The sequence below is a fragment of the Crotalus tigris genome, unplaced genomic scaffold (genome assembly GCF_016545835.1).
Source record: "Crotalus tigris isolate CLP2741 ecotype Arizona unplaced genomic scaffold, ASM1654583v1 scf7180000017752.986373038:1224578, whole genome shotgun sequence".
Classification (NCBI taxonomy): Eukaryota; Metazoa; Chordata; class Lepidosauria; order Squamata; family Viperidae; genus Crotalus; species Crotalus tigris.
The window spans coordinates 765,804-788,225 of record NW_024096614.1 but is presented as its reverse complement, the minus strand read 5'-3'; the positions used below and the strand labels follow the sequence as shown (position 1 = coordinate 788,225).

General features: G+C 39.2%; 1 protein-coding gene across 1 annotated transcript in view; it reads right to left on the bottom strand.

Moving 5' to 3' along the window:
- Positions 1-21,934, bottom strand: part of LOC120306753 (cytochrome P450 2J2-like) — a 47,040-nt gene extending 25,106 nt beyond the window's left edge. The window contains exons 1-2 of the mRNA XM_039340537.1: positions 21,567-21,934; positions 14,160-14,322 (exon numbers count right to left, since the gene is read on the bottom strand). Coding sequence (XP_039196471.1) covers positions 14,160-14,322; positions 21,567-21,725 — 322 coding nt within the window. The 5' untranslated portion in view covers positions 21,726-21,934. The remainder of the gene's footprint in view (positions 1-14,159; positions 14,323-21,566) is intronic.
- Between the last annotated feature and the right edge of the window lie 488 nt (positions 21,935-22,422).

Here is a 22,422-nt window from a genome sequence, read left to right as displayed (position 1 = left end):
GTCCAAAATTCATCTCCTTAATTAAACATAACATAAACTGCCAATTCAACTGGTCAAAGGCTTTTTCAGCATCCAAAAATATCAGCCCTGCAGGGACTTGGTTGTTTTTATCTAAATATTCTAATAAGTTAATAATTTGTCTAACAATATTTTTCATATACCTTCCAGTTATAAAACCCGATTGGTCCTTATGTATAAGCTGCTGCCAAACCCCCATGAACCTATTGGCTATGATTTTTGCAAAAATTTTATAATCCACATTTAAAAGAGATATGGGCCTATAGTTCTTAGGCAAGGTGAGATCTTGGTCGACTTTTGGAATCAAAGATATAAAAGCATTACGCCATGACGGAGGGATCTCTAAGCCCTGTAATATATTATTAAAAAGCTCACATAACGGTTGGGTCATCTCTTCTACTAAAGTTTTATAATAAATAGACGTCAAACCATCCGTACCCGGCGCCTTGCCTAATTTCAATTGTTTAATAGCTGTCACAATTTCCTCATTGGTAATTAAACCGTTAATCTCTTTTTTCTGATCTTCTGTTAATTTAGGAAAATTAGCTTTACTTAAGTAATTATTTATATCTGTAGTTTGTACATTAGTACTCTTATATAATTTTTGATAATAATCTAAGAAAGATTTCTTTATCAATTCTTTCTGATAAACCAATTTGCCATTATAATTTATTTTGTCTATAATTCTCTGTCTCTGTTTCTTTCTTAACTGATAAGCCAACCATCTCCCTGGTTTGTTAGCATTACAAAATGTATTTTGTTTCATGAACAATAAGTTGGTTGCAGCTTGATCAGCCATCAACATATTAAATTGTGTTTTTAACAATTCTATAGCTCCTTTCACCTTTTCATCTGAAGGATTTGAAATTAAAAGCTTCTCTTTTAATTTAATCTCATCTTCTAATTCTTTACGTTTCTGAGTCTGCTTCTGTCTATGAAAATTGTTCATTTTTATCAAAATCCCACGCATAAAGGCTTTACTTGCATCCCATACCATTGACATTGATGTTCCCTTATTCATATTTAAAGCAAAATATTCCTTTAAACATTCCTTTAGTTTTTGAACATTTTTTTCTAGTTTAAATAAATTCTCATTCAACCTCCAGGATCTCCTCTCTTCTTTCTCAGCGACCAATTCCATCCAAACTGGGCTATGATCTGTCAATGTCCTAGGAAAGATTTTAATATTCTTCACCCTGTTATATAAATCTGTTGTAATAAAAAAAAAGTCAATCCTTGAAAAGGATTTGTGTCTGTCTGAGAAAAAGGTAAAGTCTCTTTCCTCTTGATTACGTTCACACTAATAGTCTCTCAGTTCCCAATCTTCTTTCAATTCAAAAAAGGCTTTAGGTAGTTTAGCCTGTTTGAAAAAAATAGAAGAACCTTTTTTGTCCTTTTGTGTATCTAAAACACCATTCCAGTCTCCCATTAATATCACAGACCTATAGTCCAACAGTTATTTTCTGATGTAACAACTTATAAAATTGTTCCTGTTGCTGGTTTGGTGCATACAGTCCCACAATAAGTATTTTCTTACCATATAAACCAAGTTCAACCATAACATATCTTCCTTGGGGATCTGATTCTACCAAACAAGCTGGTAAATTTTGCTTAACATAAATTACCACACCCCCTTTTTTCCCAGGGGCAGGAGATATGAAATGAGATCCCAAGCGAAGGTTAACTAAGTATTTTTGATCTTTAAGTAAAATATGAGTTTCCTGCAAACAAATAATGTCATTGTTATGTTGCTTTAAATAATGAAAGATTTTCTTCCTCTTCTGGGGGATGTTTAAACTGTTAACATTCCAGGTCAGGAACTTTGCCATCTCCCTCAACCAGGAGCCTGGAGAAGATTCCCTCAAGATCTGCTACTGAAGAATGTGTTGCAGAACTTTTGGGTCTTGCTCCTCCCACCGGCATTGAAACAATCTGATGAGCAGATTCTTTAGCTTCTTTCTTCTGTTGTTCCTTTTCCTTACGTTTATATGCTGCACGGGTCATTCTCTGTTCTTTAACCTCTGCTTGACGCATCCACTCCACCTGCCCAGCAGCCATCAAGCCTGATCCCTCAGACTGCTGTTCCACCTCTTTATCACTCAAGGCTCTCTGAGTAGATGAGGATGAGCCTGCACCCAGGACCGTATTATAAAATTCTTTAGCTTTAGAAACTGTGTTAAGTCTATAACGTGTCCCCGCATAGCTCAAAACAATACCCATCGGAATCTCCCATCTAAATGAAATCAGTCTTGCTTTGAGTTCATTTGCTAAAAAAGCAAAATCTTTTCTGCTTCTTAAGATTTTGGATGGGATTTCCTTTAAAATAATAATATCTTGAGCAGCAATCTGGAATCTTTTGTTATAAAAAACTTGTAAAATCTGATTACGCAGAGACTTCTTAGCAAAATAGATCACCACATCTCTGGGCAAATTCTTCTGTTTCACAATCCAAGAATTAACTCTGTAGATTTTTTCCACTTCTCCACGTAATTCATCTTTATCTATATTCAGAACAACAGCCAAATCATTGATCACCATTTCCATCAGATCTTGATTCTTATCTTCTTTAAGGCCTCTGATTCTCAAGGCATGTTCCATCTGTCTGTACTGAAACATAAGAATATCATCTTGCGAGGTTTCCACTTTTTTTCCATATCTTGAAATTTATAATCCAAAAATTCTACTTTTTCTTCGACTTCTTCCACTCTGGAGTCCAGCTTCACAACCACAGAAGCCAATCCAGATAAAGCTGAGACTATATCTTCCCTCAAAATAGTATTATTCTGTACATAAAGCTCCTTCATTTCCTTCTTCAATTCTTCCTTAGTTTCAGATTTGCTCTGTTCCAGAAGTTGCTTCACTTCCTCCCTAAATTGAGACACAGCCTTTCCCATTATATCCTTAAAATCTTGTGCAGATGTGCCTGATGGGGAAGGAGAAGGTGGAGATATAGCCTTAGGTTGTTGCACCGGTGGTGTTACTTTAAGTTGTTGTTGAACAGTTGCAGTAACAGGAGAAGAAATCACCTTAGAAACTATAGAAGCTGGTTGTCTCTTTGAAGCCATTTTAAACTATCTTTCTTTCTTCTTAAAAAAGGGGAAAAAAAGCACTTAAATCCTTACAAATAAAAAAACCAGAAAAAATACAATAAAAGTAAAAACTCCCAAGGCACTTTAAAAGAAAAGGCTTAAGAAAAAAAACAATGTTGAGCATATGGTTCAATCAGTCCGTCTTTTCTTTCCGGAGATAAGAAAAAAAAAACTTTCAAAACGCCATTTTACTTTCACTTTCCGCCCAAAGAAAAGAAAGTGAAAAAAAAAAGAAAAGTCAGCTTATACTAAAAAGAAAAAATTAAGGAAAATAAATCTCTAACTCTAAGTAAAATCCTTTAAACAGTTCTGTCCGCTTTAAAAGTCACTCACCAAGCAGCTTTGAGTGCGGAGATGGTAGCGGCGTTTCGCTTTGCTTCCGAAGAAGCAAAGACAGCTGAGAGGTGGAGAAGGCAATGAACTCCGAGGGAGCACTCTTTCTACCCCCCTAAAAAAAAATCCAGGGAAGGTTAAGAGGTTCTACCTCTATTCATGCAGTCTCTACCCCTTCCCTTCGCCCGGGAAGGGGATTTCGAACCATGAGCCAGCTGATGAGCGCTGTGCTCCGCGGATCTGACACCGTCTCAGAAGGACGGCTACAAAGTAGCCGCCATCATCGCCGCTTTAACCACCGGAAGTCCCTTCCTCCTTCTTCTGATCTTTACTTGCTCCCCAATTGTCATCCCTCATTCTCAGCCTTTCTCCCCATCCCTTGCTTTCCATTTCCCTCTCTTTGGCTACATAAACTCCGTTTCTGTCGTTGCCATTCCGTCTGACATCTACTTGCTCTTTCACCCCATTACCAATGTTTTCGGACTCCACGTCAGACTGAATCCCTTGAATGTCTCCTTCCTCCTCATACAAGCCCTTGTGTGTCCTCCTTTTTTGAATACGTATGCCTGGTTCCTTTGTATCCCTCCCTCCATCAACACAGTGATCTTTTTTACAGTTTCTATCACGTTCTACCCTTATTTGCATTTCCCCCCCATTCACCCAGCTCTCGATCTCTATATTCTCTTGGGCGTTCCGATTGGCGCTCTGTTGTTTCCGTTGATGGACTGTTGTCACAGGGCAAGCCGGTCCCATCCTCCTTCTTTCTTGATGCTGCTGGATCATCGCTGTTTTGGGTTTCGGGGGGTTGGGAATGATTGTTCGTTGGCTAATTGCCTCTTTCTCATCATGCAAGCGTTCTCTCACTGTCTGGGAGCGTGTGCATGGTCCTGGAGCAAAGGGGGAGAAGTCCCTCAATCGTTGACTATTCTCCTGAATGTCCATGGGCCATTGCTGTTGTTGTGGGGGGTGAAAATTCATCCCCTCCATAACTTCTTCCCTAGAGTTACGTGGTACTGTTGCAGGGTGTCTCCTTAGGGGTGGGCGGTCTCGCCCGCTCCATGCTCTTAAAGTTAGATGTGCCGGGCACAAATCAATGTGCCAGTTGAGGGTGCCAGTTGAGGGTGCCTCACAGACCTGATCAAACTTTAAGATCCAAAGTGATGCGCCCAAAGGACCCGCTCCCCAACACTGAAAAATCGGCAATCATATATAAAATTAACTGCAAAAATTGCCCCGTTAATTATGTTAGGGAGACTTCAAAAAGAATGAAGATTGAGATTTCCGGTGGTCAGCGTTGAGGATGGCGGCTACATTGTAGCCGTCCTCCTGGGACGGCGTCAGAACCGCGGAGCACAGCGGATACCAGCTGTCCCGCGGCTCGAAATCCCCCTCCCAGGCAAAGGGAGGGGGTAGAGAAGTACATGAATAGAGGTAGAACCTCTTAAACTCCCCAGGACTTTTCTTTTTGGGGGATGAAAAGAGAGCTTGCTCGGAGTTCGTGTTGTCTCCGCCTCCCAGCTGTTTTTGTTTCTTCGGAAACAAAGTGAAACGCCGCTACCATCTCTGCGCCTAAAATGATCGGGTGAGTGATTTTTAAAGCGGACAGAGCCGGATAAAGGATTTTACTTATTGAGTTTTATTTGCTTTTTAGTCTATGTTGATTTTTTTTTCTTTTGTTCTTTGTTGGTCTGGAGAGTGAAAGTAAAATGGCGATTTGAAAGTGCTTTTTTTTTTCTTTTTCCGGAAAGAAGCGAGTTAAACGGAATGTAATGGACTACATAGTTCTTTCTCTTTTAGACTTTTTAAACCTTTTTCTGAAAGTGGTTTTGTGGTTTTAAAGTTTCTTTTGGACTCTCCTTTGTTCTTTTTTAATTTTTGAGGATTTTAGTACTTTTTTTTAAGAAGGAAGAAAGAGGGAACAAGATCCTTTTTAAAAAATGGCTTCAAAGAGGCAAGCAGTTCCTACAGTTCCTAAGGTGGCTTCTTCTCCTGCAATATTACCAGTACAACAACCTAAAGCTACACCACCATCTTCTCCTCCTTTGCCAGCATTATCTGTACAAGATATGAAAGATATAACGGGAAATACTGTATCCCAAATCAGAGAGGAAATGAAGGAGCTTCTAGGTCAGAACAAATCTGAAATTAGAGGGGAATTGAAGGAGCTTTTAGATCAGAACAAAACTCAAATTAGAAGAGAAATGAAGAACCTTTTAGAGCAGAATAACACTATTTTGAGGCAAGATATAGTTATGGCTCTATCAGGATTGGCCTCTGTGGTTGAGAAGCTTGATTCTAGAGTGGAAGAGGTTGCAGACAAAGTTGATATTTTGGAAGATAAATTTGAAGGTATGGAAAAAAAGATGGAAATCTCACAAGATGATATTGCTATGTCTCAGTACAGGGAAATGGAATATGCCCTAAGAATCAGGGGTTTGAAAGAGGATATGAATCAAGATTTGATAGAGATTGTGGATAATGACCTTGCCACTGTTTTGAATAGGGAGAAAGATGGATTACGTAGAGAAGTGGAAAAAATTTACAGAGTTAACTCCTGGGTCGCAAAACAGAAGAACTTACCAAGAGATGTGGTGATTTATTTTGCAAAGAGATCTCTGCGCAATGAAATCATACAAGCTTTTTATAATAAGAGATTCCAGATTTCTGCTCAAGATGTTATCATTTTAAAGGAGATCCCATCTAAAATTTTAAGAAATAGAAAAGACTTTCCTTTTTTAGCTAATGAACTTAAAACAAGAATGATGCCATTTAGATGGGAGATCCCGATGGGTATTGTTTTGAGCCATGCGGGGACGTGTTATAGACTCAACACAGTCACTAAAGCAAAGGAGTTTTATACTTCGGTCCTGGGAGCAGGCTCATCGTCACTTATGATGCAGAAAGTTCTGGATGCTAAAGAGGCGGAACAGCAGTCTGAAGGATTAGGTGTGATGGTTGCTGGAAAGTTACAGACGGAATGGTTGCGACAAACAGAGATCAAAGAGCAAAGAATGACCCGTGCAGCACATAGACGCAAGGAAAAGGAACAACAAAAGAAAGAAGTTAAAGAATCTCTCCAAGAAAGTGCTTCATTGCCGGTGGGAGGAGCAAGACCCAAGAGTTCTGCAACATATTCTTCAATGGCAGACCTTCAGGCAGTCTTCTCCAGGCTTCTGGTTAAGGGAGATGGTAAAGCTCCTGACTTGGAATGTTAACGGCCTCAATTCCCCGCAAAAGAGAAAGAAAATTTTTTACTACTTAAAGCAACATAATAATGATATTATTTGTTTGCAGGAAACACATATTTTACTTAAAGATCAAAAATATTTAGTCAATTCTCGTTTGGGATCTCATTTTGTATCTTTTGCTCCTGGGAAAAAAGGGGGTGTAGTCATTTATGTTAAGCAAAACTTATCAGCCTGCTTGGTAGAATCTGATCCTCAAGGGAGATATGTTATGATTGAAGTTGTTTTATATGGTAAGAAAATACTTATAGTGGGACTGTACGCACCAAACCAACAACAGGAACAATTTTATAGATTGTTGCATCAGAAATTAACTTTGTTGGATTATAGATCTGTGATATTAATGGGAGACTGGAATGGTGTGTTAGATATACAAAGAGATAAAACAGGATCTTCCACTTTTTTTAAACAGGCTAAACTACCTAAAGCTTTTTTTGACTTGAAAGAGGATTGGGAGCTGCGAGACTACTGGCGTGAACGTAACCAGGAGGAGAGAGACTTTACTTTTTTTTCAGATAGACATCAATCCTTTTCAAGAATTGACTTTTTTCTGATTACAACTGATTTATACTTTAGGGTAAAGAATGTAAAAAATTTTCCTAGGACGTTGACGGATCACAGTCCAGTTTGGATGGAGTTGGTTGATGAAAAAGAGGAGAGGAGATCATGGAGGGTGAATGAGAATTTATTTAGACAAGAAAAGAATATTCAAAAATTAAAGGAACATCTAAAGGACTATTTTGTTTTAAATATGCATAAAGGAACTTCAATGTCAATGGTATGGGATGCAGGTAAAGCCTTCATGCGTGGGATTCTGATACAAATGAATAGTGCCCAGAGACAAAAGCAGATTCAGAAACGTAAGGATTTGGAAGACGAGATTAAACTAAAAGAAAAATCTCTGATTCTAAATCCCACAGACGAAAAGGTTAAAGAATCTATATAATTGCTCAAAACACAATTTAATATGTTGATGGCTGATCAAACCGCAACTAACTTATTGTATATGAAACAAAATACATTTTGTAATGCCAATAAACCAGGGAGATGGTTGGCTTACCAATTGAGAAAGAAACAGAGACAGAGAATTATAGATAAAATAAATTATAATGGTAAATTGGTGTATCAGAAGGAGTTGATTAAGAAATCTTTTTTAGATTATTATCAAAAACTATATAAGAGTACTAACGTACAAACTTTAGATATAAATAATTATTTAAGTGAAGCCAACTTCCCCAAATTAACAGAAGATCAGAAACAAGAAATTAATGGTTTAATTACTAGTGAGGAAATTGTGACAGTGATTAAGGAATTAAAATTAGGTAAAGTACCGGGTACGGATGGCCTGACATCTATTTATTATAAAACTTTGCTAGAAGAGATGATTCAAACTTTATGTGAGCTTTTTAATAATATATTACAGGGTTTAGAGATTCCTCCGTCATGGGGCAGAGCCTTTATATCTTTAATTCCAAAAGAAGACCAAGATCTTACTTTACCAAAGAATTATAGACCTATATCTCTTTTAAATGTAGATTATAAGATTTTTGCAAAAATCTTAGCCAATAGGCTCATGAGGGTTTTGCAGCAGCTTATACATAAGGACCAAACGGGTTTTATAACTGGTAGGTATATGAAGAATAATGTTAGACAAATTATTAACTTACTAGAATATTTAGATAAGAATAATCAAGTTTCTGCAGGATTGATATTTTTAGATGCTGAAAAAGCTTTTGACCAATTGAATTGGCAGTTTATGTTAAGATTAATTGAGGATATGAATTTTGGAGAAAAATTTTTACAAGCTCTTGGTGCTATATATCAAAAACAAACGGCACAACTTATAGTCAACGGGGGTTTGTCAGAGGTTTTCACAATAGAAAAAGGGACAAGACAGGGATGTCCATTGTCACCACTGTTGTTTGTTTTAACTTTGGAAATTCTGCTGATTAAAATTCGAGAATCCCAGGAAATAAAAGGAATAGAAGTTAACAAAAAAGAATATAAACTAAGAGCTTTTGCAGATGACTTGGTGGTTACTTTGTCTCAACCCCCCTATTCTGTAGTAGAGTTGTTACAACTGATTTACCAATATGGACGGGTTTCGGGATTTAAAATTAATAATAATAAGACTAAAATATTACCCCAAAATATGACTAATTTGGATAAGCAGACTCTGGTTAACTTGACAGACTTTGAAGTTGTTGATAAGATAAAATATTTGGGGGTCACTTTATCTGTTTCTAATGTAAAATTGTATAAAAATAATTATGAAAGGTTGTGGGTCAGGGTACAAAGAGATTTGAAAAATTGGGAGAAGTTGCAATTATCCCTTATGGGAAGAATTGCAGTGATTAAAATGAATGTCCTGCCAAAGTTTCTCTTTTTATTTCAAATGATACCTATCTTAAAGAATGAGGTTAACTTAAATGAATGGCAGAAAGGTATCAATAAATTTATTTGGGCAGGGAAAAAACCAAGAGTAAAGCTTAAAATTATGCAAGATACTCGTGGACTCAAGGTACCGAATTTGAAATTGTATTATGATGCTGTGGCTTTAACATTACTTAGTGACTGGGTTAATTTAACAAATGTAGAAATACTCCACTTGGAGGGCTGGGATTTACTTTTTGGATGGCATGCCTATTTAATTTTTAATAAAAAAGTTGACCGGGTTTTTAAATCTCATATTATAAGGATTTCTTTACTTCGGGTTTGGAGGAAATATTATAAAAGTGATTTTAAAAAACCATTATGGGCTATACCTTGGCATGTGATAGAGGGGATAAGGAGAGGAGTTAAGATGGATAGGGTTTCTTATGCACAATTACTCAGATGGGATGGTAAAAATTGGCAGTTAAAATCTTTGGAAGATTTAGAACATGAAAATATTACATATTCATGGTTTCAGTATAGACAAATAGTGGATAGATGGAAGATAGATCGTAATATGGGTTTGCTTAGAGAAGATGGAAATCTTTTTAAACAAGTAAAAGACCAAAGGCGAACTCATATTAAGAGAATCTACGGGGTGCTAGTAGAACTGGATTCAGAACCAGAACTAATTAAAGAATGTATGATTAAATGGGCACAAAATTTTGGTGAACCAGTTCTACTAGACACTTGGGAAACCATCTGGGTGAGGAATGTTAAATTTACACAAGCCCAGAACTTAAGGGAGAATTTTTACAAAATGTTTTATAGATGGCACCTTGATCCACAAAAAATGTCTCGTATGTATCCTGACTTACAGCCTAAATGTTGGAGATGTGGTTGTTTGGATGCTACTTATTATCATATTTGGTGGTCGTGTAAAAATATAAAAGCTTTTTGGATTAAGATATGGTGGAATATTCAAAGAATTTTTAGAAGGAGGGTAAAATTTACCCCACAACTGTTTTTGTTGGGTATCGTTACTGATTGTGATGTTAAGGAGGTTATACTGATGTTAAATTTAATCACAGCCGCAAGGTTGTTAGTAGGGCAATACTGGAAGAAGGAATCTTTGCCTACCTTGCAAGAATGGTTTTTTAAAGTTTCTTATTTGGCGGAAATGGCAAAGATTTCGGCTTTTTTAAAGAATCAATCACAAGAGAAGTTTTTTGTGGTATGGGAAAAATGGATAGATTTTATACAACATAAGTTGGATATAAAAAAAAATATTACTTAGTTTTTCAATAACCTATATATAAATTTTAATATTTTATATATATACATCTTTTCTTCTTTCTTTTTTCTTTTATTCTTTTTCTTTTTTAAGCATTTTTCTTTTTTAATATTTATGCTTTTCTTTTTTACATATATATTATTGTTAATTATCTTATAAGCTTATGTAATGTATTTAGATATACTTATGGTTTATATTTTTTTAATTTCTTTCTAAGATTTTTAGAAATTTTAATTAAGCCTATATTCAGCTCTGGGAAGGTTGGGGGGATGGAGTGGGAGGGTTGGGGTGGTTGGGTAGGGTTGTTTTTTGTTTTTTATTTTTTGTTTTTCCTATTTGTAAAATTTTTAAAAATTTTCAATTAAAAAAAAAAAGAATGAAGATTAGGGTCCATGAGCATAAATTAGCGGTAAAAAGGGGGGAACAGCACTCCCAAGTATGGGCGCACATGGCGGATTCTGGACATTGCTTTGACGTTGATAATGTATGCATCCTGTCCGGTGATAACACGAAAGAGGGCCGGTTACTAAAAGAGGCATGGCTCTCTGACAGGGACTCTGTTAACCGGCACATCGATTTGTGCCCGGCACATCTAACTTTAAAAGCATGGAGCAGGCGAGACCGCCCGCCCCTAAGGAGACACCCTGCGACAGTACCACGTAACCCTAGGGAAGAAGTTATGGAGGGGATGAATTTTTACCCCCCACAACAACAGCAACGGCCCATGGACATTCAGGAGAATAGTCAACAATTGAGGGACTTCTCCCCCTTTGCTCCAGGACCATGCACATGCTCCCAGACATTGAGAGAATGCTTGCATGATGAGAAAGAGGCAATTAGCCAATGAACAATCAGTCCCGACCCCCCGAAACCCAAAACAGTGATGATCCAGCAGCATCAAGAAAGAAGGAGGATGGGACCGGCTTGCCCTGTGACGACAGTCCATCAACGGAAACAACAGAGCGCCAATCGGAACGCCCAAGAGAATATAGAGATCGAGAGCAGGGTGAATGGGGGGGGGGAAATGCAAATAAGGGTAGAACGTGATAGAAAGTGTGTGTGTGTGTGTGTGTGTGTGTGTGTGTGTGTGTGTGTCTGTGTGTTTTCTGAGGTTTTTGCGGGTATTTGTATGTAGGTCTTTGGTTATTCAGGTTTTCTCCTGCATAAAATTGGAAGTGTCTTGGCGATGTTTTGACGAAGTCCCATTCGTCATCTTCAGGCTGGTGATTTTGGCTTCGTGCTTCTAGGAGCAATGTGTGATTGTAGCTGTTTCCTCCTTTTAACTGCCAGTGGAGGTATGAACTGATTGGGTGGGAGCTTAGCTGTGTTCTGATTGCGTAGAGGTATGTTCTGATTGGGTGGAAGTGTGTTCTGATTGTTTAGGGGATTGGCTGTGCTCTGATTGGATGGGGGGTTGACTGTGCTCTGATTGGCTGGGGGAGTGTTTTGTTTGGGTGGGGGCTTTGTGCTCGGGTTAGTCTGAGTTGCAGGGGGATTTAAAATGGTAAGCTGCATTGCTGTTGTTTGGCTTCGCGTTCGTGATCGTGCCTCATCTTCATGGTGGGTGTCAGTTTGCTTCATGTATGGATTGGAGGGGTTTAAAGTGGCTAATGATGCAGCTGTGGTCTGGCTTCTGGTTTGTGGTCGTGCCTCATCATTGGTGTGGGTTTGGGTTTGCTTTTTGCGTGGATGTGTGGTGGTGACATCCTGTGTGGTTTTTGCGAGTGTGGCTCTGGTGTCATTCTTTATGTTAGGGAATCGTTTGTCAATAAGGGCGGGTTTCCAAATGGCTGGTAGGCGGGAGGTATCATCTCATTTATTCATGCTGTGTGGGCGTTTTTCTATCTCGATGGCTTCTCTGATTATTCTATTATTAAAGTGTTCAATTTTGGCGATAGTTCTGGTTTTTTTAAAGTCAATTTCATGTCGTGTGGCTTTAAGGTGTTGGACCAGGGAAGAAGTTGGTTCCTCTTTTTTGACTGAGTTCTTGTGTTACAGAGACTGTAAAAACGTGATTCTCAATCCTGGCTAGAACTTTGACGATGTCAGCAGATGCTGATGAAAGCTAGGTTTTTAAATAAATTCTTCAGTCTTGGTGATCTGTGTTTTAGTTTTTGAATATGAATATACCTGAGACTCGTATCTTCAAAACTATTTTATATATATATAAAATAGGGGCTGCCACAAAGAAGAGGGAGTCAAACTATTTTCCAAAGCACCTGAAGGCAGAAAAAGAAGCAATGGATGGAAACTAACCAAAGAGAGAAGCAACCTAGAACTAAGGAGAAACTTCCTGACAGTTAGAACAATTAACCAGTGGAACAACCTGCCTCTAGACGTTGTGAATGTTCCAACACTGGAAGTTTTTAAGAAGAGACTGGACAGCCATTTGTCCAAAATGGTATAGGGTTTCCTGCCTGAGCAGTTCCCTTCCAATATTATTATTATTATTATTATTATTATTATTATTATTATTATTATTATTATTATTGATCATCGCACAGTCAGTCAGATGTTCAGACTGGATTTGGCATTCTGTCTACCTATCGAGGCCTTACCAAGGACCTGGGATAGGCAGATGTGGATGTTTGATGGTATTAGAGATATCGTCGCAGGATGGAAGCAGTTCCTAGTAAGGCCGCCTTTTGCAATTGACTAATAGCGAATTTGTCAATGCCAATGGTGTTCAAGTGGTGCTCCAGTTGTTTTGGGATTGCACCCAAGGAGCCTATTACTATTGGTACTACCCTTGCTTGCTTTTGCCCCAGTCTTTCTATTTCTATTTGTAGGTCTTTGTATTTTGTTATCTTCTCCAGTTCTTTCTCGTCTATTCTGCTGTCTCCAGGCACTGCCACGTCCACTATCCAGACTTTTTTGTCTTTCTTATCGACAATTATTATTAATATTATTATTATTATTTACATACATACATATACGTATATGTATACATATACATATACATATATATGGACTGTAAGCCAGCAAGAGTCATCTTATGGTAAGATAGTAAGATGGAAAAAAAAGAAAGAATGAAAGAAAGAAAGAAAGAAAGAAAGAAAGAAAGAAAGAAAGAAAGAAAGAAAGAAAAAGAAAGAAAATGGTTTTATCACTTTTAACATTGTAAGGGAAAATAAAAAGTGCAGTAATGATGTGTAGTAGTCAAGGTTTTATCTAAATCACCTCCCCCCTCCCTCAAATGCTAACTCTAAGATCTATTATCTCTTATCCACCTTGAGAACTTCTTGGATGTCCTTCCCTCAGGTTCCTTGTGAAGTTTCTTGAAGGTTTTGACTAAAGAGGAAATTCTAGATCCACGTTGTTTGTCCCCATTTACTTAAGGAGGGGCAGAGTTCTAGGTTTCAGTCTCCCTATTCAACATCAGAACTGTGCTTCACCTCTTTTTCCTTTGAAGGCTACATGGTCATCCTGCATTAACAAATATATGAAGGCACAACACAGAGTTCCTCAATTCAGTGAATTCCAGAACTTCTAGGACTGAGACTATCAGAATTGGGAATTCTCTGAACTGAAGTCTGAACCCATCTAATTGGGGAAGGATTGCCTTGCCTTGGATGAGCGGCAAACAAATTTAGTAAATCATCATCATCATCATCATCATCATCATCATCCCTGGTCCTTGGAAAAGACACAATAGGTATTAATGCCTTTAGGTGAGTTGGTCATATAGACAGAATTTGTGAAAAACATATTTGCAAAATCTGGAGGAATAGCCAAATATGAAGGAGAAGGTAGGGACTGATGGTTAGGGTTAGTGCGATGGTTATTTACATACAATGCCTTACTTACCTCTTCCTTTCCCTAAAGCAGTCAAGAAAGGATCATCCGGTCGTTCAGAGAATTCCTCTGGGAAGCTGGTCAGTCCTTCTTTCACAGCTTTGAATCCAGACAGCACTACAAAAATTTGAGGTCCAACCCACATAGTGTATATATTTCCATATCGTTTTACAGGCTGCCAAGTTAATCAAAGTTGAGAAATGTTACAATCAAATAAAACAGATTCTTTATACTTATTACACCCACCTACAGTTTTTCTTAAATCCTGAATTATAAGACCTTTCACCATATGCAATTCTCTGCTCTTTAGAATTCTTTTTCTCTGAGATCCATGCCAAGAACTTCTTTATCTACTTTTAAATTTTTTTTGCTGGGATGTTCCTTTCTCTGTGTTTCTACTTGAAGTCCACCTTCTCCTATCTGTTTGCTCCCTTCTCCCATGCCTCAAATGAGAGAGGGTCTTCTTACTGCCCACTCCTCCTGTGACTGACAGATATGTGGAAGGGGGAAAAAATGGTTACACTAGTCTCAGAGAAAGGAATGTGAATCTAGAAGCAGATTCTAAATGATAATGAGCATTATCAGCATGGTTCTGAAAAACATAGCAAACGCTTTCCAGATCACTAATATGGCAAACTGTTCACTGGTCTCGCTCCTGCCAAGAAAAGAAAGGGAGTTAACCTTTTCTCTTTCTAACCAATCATTTGATGTTTGTTTGTTATTATAGAATGCCAAAATAAGTATTGAGTAATGAGTATTACCAGCATGATTTTGCAAAAACATAGCATATGATTATCCAATTAGTAATATGGTAAACTGTGTTCTCTTAGGCCAAGAAGAAAAAGGGAATGAGCTGGTCTGGAAGCATCACTGCCTCAGATAGGAAGGCGGTGCAGAGAGTGGTGAGAATGGCCGAAAAGATCATTGGCAGTCCCTTCCCTCCCATCCAGGATATAGCGCAGAAGCGCTGCTTGAGCAGGGTCCGTAAGATTGTCTGGGACACCACACATCCTCTTCACAACCTGTTTTCCTTGTTTTCCTTTGGGGGTGGGGGCAGAACATGAATCTGGCAGAACATCCAGATTCAGTCATAGTTTCATTCCATACCTTGTGAACTCTCAAGCTTCCTCCTTCCATTATATATTCAAGATGGACAGTATTTAATATTTATTTGTTATGTATATGTTGGGGAGTGGATCTATACATATATTGTATATAGTATGTTTTTAGGGTGTGTCATGTATGTGTTTCACTTTGAGAGCGAGCAACTAAATTTCATTTTTGATGTGTGCCATTGTGCCCAAAGTAAAAAATGACAATAAAGGTTATCTTATCTTTTTCTCTATGCGGTTGAATCATTTCTCTGAGAATATACATGTGTTGCTTGGAAGACATTCATGATTAACATTCTCTGCTCATAAACTGCTTATTTCTCACATTTTTGTTCCCCTCTGTGTAAACAATAACAATAATAATAATAATAAAAATAAAATAATAAATAATAAAAAACAAAAATAACATTAAGAGTCTGGATGAGGAAGATTACTACAAATACTTGGCTATCCTTCAAGCTGACAACATGAAGCACACTGAAGTCAAGAAAAAGGTTAGAGCTGAATACATCAAGAGAGTGAAGAAGATCTTAAAGTCCAAACTCAGTGGAGGAAATACCATGAAGGCAATCAACACTTGGGCAATTCCAGTCATTAGATACACAGCTGGAATAGTGGACTGGACTCAATCAGAATTAAAAGCAATGGATAGGCAGACCAGAAAAATAATGTCAATGAATCATGCCCTTCATCCATGCAGTGACATTGACAGACTCTACCTATCAAGACAAATAGGTGGGCGTGGAATGCTACAAGTACATCAGATGGTTGAAGAAGAAAAAATGGCTTTGGAAGAATATCCACTGTTTCTTCAGCTTCTTTGCATAGGCGGCACTTACTGTCTGTTGATGTCTTCTCAATTTTGGCTTTGTATGCATTTGTCCTTAAGACTTGGTCTTATGCAGCCAGAATTAGTCCCTCGGTCTCTTTCTTCAATTTTCCTGCTCTTAGCCATTGCCAGGTCTTGTTATTATCTGCTTTCCCAGCTATTTTTTTTAATGTACTGGCCATGTAGTGCTTTCCCATGCCTCTATTCTGTTCTTCATTTGGTCTTTCTAGTAGGCCAGTTTGGTCTCTCCAGTAGTCAGTAAGCCTTCCTGATATACTAATTTCAGTGCATTTTCATCATTTTCCTTCAGATATTCTTGGATATGTATAAGCAAAAAATATATTGATAAATGTTTTAACTTTGTTACAGTTAGAAATCTACTAGCCTAAATGTGATATAGCAAATGTTAAGGGAAATAGAGAAGGAATTTCTGATGATGTAACCTGAGATATGTACTAAATATTTGTGGTCATGGAGATATTACCTAGTCCAGTATTATGTTTCATGTCTTGCAAGCCTATCATCAGGACATTATCACTCACTCATCTTCCCCTGCAAATAAGGGAACATCTTCATGACGGTATCATAATGTTGGAGAACCATCTTTAGATCTATGCAATTGAACACTGTTTTGGAACTAAGCTGAGTGAAAACTTAATCCTAATAATTTGGAGCTGTTGCAAAAATATCTTGTAGCAACTGTCATGATTGAAAGCTGTCCTTGATCCAATCATCAAATTATAGGTAGTGAGCTATAGATGGTTAACTATGCCTACCTATAGTGAGCTATAGATGGTTAACTATGCCTACCTATAGATGGTTAACTATGCCCACCACCCCTGCTGCCTAACCCATGACCACATCTGGAAAGGATCCATGCTAGAGCTGTAACAGGAACAATTGCCAAACTCTGAAGCATCATAAACCCAGTGGAGGTCAGGCAGCTTAAATACCAACTAGCCATCCTTTGTAATATTGTGTTTTGTATATGCATAAAATTAAAAATAAGCATTTAAATATTTTGCTTTATGCCGACAGAGTAATAGTAACATCACGGACACAAGTAGGCATGAAAAGATAGCTGCACAGGTTTCGTTTGTATAGGAGGGCAGCCAGTGCTGCAGTGCTCATTTTCAAATGCTGGAGCCCCAGCCAGCCAGTGGATCCACACTCAGTGCTGATCAGCTGGGTAGAGGCCCAATCAGGGGCTTGGCCAACAGTGCTCAGCGCCAATTGCCAGGTGGGCTGGCCAGCTGACCATTGCTTAGCAGTAGAGAGCTGGGTAGTGGACAGATTGGGATGCCCCAGGGGGCTCGGGATCAACAAAGGCTAGCTGTGGACATCCTGGGACCATGACGCTCGTGTAATAGTAACATCATGGACACAAATAGGGATGAAAAGATAGCTGCACAGGTTTCGTTTGTGTTTGTGTAGGAGGGCAGCCAGTGCTGCAGAAGTGGAACAAAGCAACACCAACACGGAGGTGTTAAAGACCAACAAATACAGCATATTGAAAACCTAGATAATCAAATAACAACCATAAACTGGACATGACTCTCTACCTAAACCAGAAGAAACCTAAGGAACAAGAAGACCAAACCGAATTGAAGGAGCCACCAGGACAACAATCTAACGACTATGAATGGGCCAGCCTTTCTGGAAAACTGATAACTAGATGGTCTCCCTTGGTTCGAGTAATATGTACAAGAATGAAGGCAGATTTATCTGATGATTTAAAGGCATTGGTATGGAAGCCTGGCTGGCACAAAAAGAAAGCCAGAGTTAGATTTTTTTTTTAAAAAATGGGATCTTTTGATTCATGATAGAGGATCCTAAAGTCTTAACTAATGGGCTAAAGGGAGATTTTTAGATGAAGGGAAATATGATTATTGGATTTAAATATTGTTGTTAAATGATAAAAAATAAGGGATTAACTGGCTTAACATTTAGGATTTAGACTTATAAGGGAAATAAAAACTAATGATTAGGAATTAGCTTCGAACTATTGTTTAGCCCAGATAATATAGATGATGGACTTGAGACAATAAAGAACACTCTATTAGTAAGTGATGATGTATTAGAATGAGAAATAGAAAATGTTTATGAAATAAGATAAGAATATATTTAAGTAAGTAATATGCATATTCTAGATATGATGACTTTTATGTAGTGAAATAAAGGAAATTTGGATTAACCAAAACTCAAACACTATGAATATTAAAGGTTAAATTGGAATATTGTAATTAAAAATTAGGTAAAACTCAAAACAGGACATGGATATGTATAAGCAAAAAATATATTGATAAATGTTTTAACTACGTTTGTTATAATTAGAAATCTACTAGCCTAAATGTGATATAGCAAATGTTAAGGGAACTAGAGAAGGAATTTCTGATAATGTAACCTGAGATACGCACTAAAGATTTTGTTATTGAGCCACTGATTACCCAGCCACCACGCTGCTTTCTGAATACTTAATGTAAAACTGGAAAACCAATAAAATTTGTTTAAAAAATAGAGAAAGTCATAGAAAATGATAAAATTAAACGACTTATTTAGTGGCGATAAGAGCGGCAAAGCGTGTTCACTTTTCCGCACTTATTGCGTCCGCAGAATCTCGCCCGGCCGCCTTGTTTAGGGTGACCCTTGTTTAGGGTGACCCACTCCCTTCTTAAAGTGGAGGAGGCGGAGGAACCCTTGCAGGGGAGAGCTGAGGAGTTTGTTCAGTTTCATTCGGACAAAATCGCTCAGATTCAGAGGGACCTGGACTCTGACTGGGCAGTGCCAGCCGAGTTGCCAGGGGCTGGTCTTAGTCATATTATCTGGAGCGAGTTTGAGCCTGTGACCCCTGATGAAGTGGACAAGGCCGTGAGGGCAATGAATGCCGCCACCTGTTTATTGGACCCGTGCCCCTCCTGGCTGGTTTCGGCCAGTAGGGAGGTGACACGAGGCTGGCTCCAGGTGATAATCAATGCTTCCTTGATGGAGGGGTCTTTCCCGCAACCTTTAAAGGAAGCGGTGGTGAGGCCCCTCCTCAAGAAGACTTCCCTGGACCCAGTTGTTTTGAAGAAATTTCATCCCGTCTCCAACCTCCCCTTTGTGGGGAAGGTTGTAGAGAAGGTGGTGGCATCTCAACTCTTGCGATCCTTGGATGAACCAATTATCTGGACCCTTTTCAGTCTGGTTTCAGGCCTGGCTACAGCACTGAGACTGCTTTGGTCGCACTGACCGATGACCTCTGGCGAGCCCGGGATAGGGGTCATTCCTCTATCCTGGTGCTTCTTGACCTCTCAGCAGCTTTCGATACCATCGACCATGGTATCCTTCTGCGTCGTCTCGGAGAGGTGGGGGTGGGCGGCACCGTATTGCGGTGGTTCTCCTCCTACCTCTCTGACAGGTCGCAGTCGGTGTTGGCGGGTGGACAGAGATCGACCCCTAGGCGCCTCGATTATGGGGTGCCTCAGGGCTCGGTCCTGTCCCCCCTCCTTTTTAACATCTACATGAAACCTCTGGGTGAGATCATTCGGCGACACGGAGTGAGGTATCATCAGTACGCGGATGATACCCAATTATATATCTCCACCCCGTGTCCTTTCAGTGAAGCAGTCGACGTGATGTGCCGGTGCCTGGAAGATGTGAGGGTCTGGATGGGGGTGAACAGGCTTAGACTCAACCCTGACAAGACCGAGTGGCTCTGGGTCTTGCCTCCCAAAGGCCAACTGGATGGTCCATCTTTAGTCCGGGGGGGGGCAAATTTACCTCCCTCAGTGCAGACACGCAACTTGGGTGTCCTCCTGGACTCACAGCTAAATCTGGAACAACATCTATCGGCTGTGGCCAGGGGAACCTTTGCACAGGTTCGCCTAGTGCACCAGTTGTGGCCTTATTTGGACCGGGAGGCTTTACTCACAGTCACTCATGCCCTTGTCACCTCAAGACTGGATTACTGTAATGTGCTCTACATGGGGCTACCCTTGAAGAGCGTTCGGAGGCTGCAGTTGGTTCAGAACGCAGCCGCGAGAGCGATTGTGGGCGCGCCAAGGTACGCCCACGTGTTACCTATCCTCCGCGAGCTGCACTGGCTTCCTGTGGGTCTCCGGACGCAACTCAAAGTGTTGGTTATCACCTTTAAAGCCCTTCATGGCATAGGGCCAGGTTACTTACAGGACCGCATTCTGCCGCATAGCTCCCAGAGACCGGTGAGGTCCCATAGATTGGGCCTCCTTCAGGTCCCGTCGGCCAGACAATGTCGGCTGGTGGGCCCTCGGGGAAGGGCCTTTTCTCTGGTGGCTCCGACCTGGTGGAATCAGCTTCCCCCCGAGGTTCGAACTACTCCCACCCTGCCGGCCTTTAAGAAGGCCGCTAAAACCCTCCTGTTCTGGCAGGCCTGGGGCTGATGTCCCCGGGGGGGCGGGATATGATCGGACTCGCGGTATGACTGCTTTATTTTATTCTTTTATCATTGTTTTAAGTTTGTACGCCGCCCTGAGTCCTTTGGGATTGGGCGGCATTTAAATATTGAAAATAAATAAATAAATAAATAATAAATACTCTGGGACTTCAGAAGTCAAACAGACAAGCACCTGCAACATGATACCCCGGACTTAACAATTGTCTATAAGAAAGATGAAAAAGTCTGGATAGTGGACGTGGCAGTGCCTGGAGACAGCAGAATAGACGAGAAAGAACTGGAGAAGATAACAAAATACAAAGACTTACAAATAGAAATAGAAAGACTGTGGCAAAAGCAAGCAAGGGTAGTACCAATAGTAATAGGCATCTTGGGTGCAATCCCAAAACAGCTGGAGCACCACTTGAACACCACTGGCATTGACAAATTCGCCATTAGTCAATTGCAAAAGGTGGCCTTCATCCTGCAAGTGGATAGACAATGGCTAAAATGATACTAAATCACCAATATTTACCAAGCAAGTTTGAAGTCTCTATACAGACAAACCTGTTATTGCTTCCTTCTCCAAACAGCTACATTATCTAAACCAGGTATTACTCTTCATAACTCAGCTCCAGAAAGTTTTTGAAATCAATATAGAATTACAAAATTAGAGGGAACCACTTTGGCTACCAAGTTCCACCTATTGTCCATTGCAGGAACGCAGCATAAACTATCTTCAACAGAGGAATGTCTCATTTGAGCAGAGTGAAGGGGAAACCACCCCTCCCTCTGGTGAATTCATTGCATTATTAAAAGGTGGGTTTTTTGTTTTTTTGTTTTGTAAGATTGAACTAGAATTTGCCTTCTAAAAATTCAACCCCATTATTTCACATCCTGCTCGGTGAAATGTTGGTGAGAAGGTCTTGGTTTGAAAATTCTGCCGTGATGAGGAATTTGATTAATTAAAATCTTTATCATGCAGGAATATTTTACTAGGTTAATACATTTATTTATAGTTATGGTACAAAGAAAACCATTGAGAATTATTTTGCATATTACATATTTGCATATTTAGAATGAAATACCTTAAGGAAATAATCTTCACGAAGCCAAAATCCATAAGCCAATATGGTCCCAATGAGAGGTAGAGGCAAAGGACCGGGTGGCAAATGTCTTCGGGACCAGAGTTGTTTGAAGAAGAACACAATCAGCAAAACAAACAAAAATATCCCTATTGGCAACATTCTCTTGCTGGATCTTGATCTTTGAGACTTTCTAGTTGATCTGGAGGTGGTTGTCTCTGTTATTGTTCCAGCTAATGAAACACTTCAAAGAACTGCCAGGCATTGATTTTCCTAAAAATAATTTATTGTTACAAAATGTCAGCACAGGTATAATGGAGACTTTTATGTTAAGATCTAAGTTCTCTTCCTCTGAGCAATTAAATTATCAGCATGTTCCCTCCCTAAATTAGTTGTCATATATCACAGTATCCAATTAGCGTGAAGGTCAAAGGTTTCCTTCCTCTTTCTTTCCCCAGGCTTTGGCCCCACCCCTTTCTGCTCTGTATTAACCCCCAAAATACCAGACAGTTCTGCATATTGTCAAAGCAAGAATATACAATATTTGCAGCGTTGACAGTCTCCTTTTATTTGATGGCTTTTTGCTCTCTTTCCTCTTTTATATATTTCATGTTTGGGAAGAGACTAGAAACATGTTTTTGAATGCGCCGTCTAATTGGTTCCAGTATTTTGTTAATGAGATATTATCACACTAATTTGGATAATGAGATTACTTCATGTGCATAGGCTATGCAAATAACAGAGGAAGATAATCTTTTTTTAAAAAAATCAAAGGCTGTGTAATCCATTTTTTCCCCAACATGTTATTACACTGGGATTATTTTAAAATGATGCTGCCCCATAAGTCCATGAAATCTAT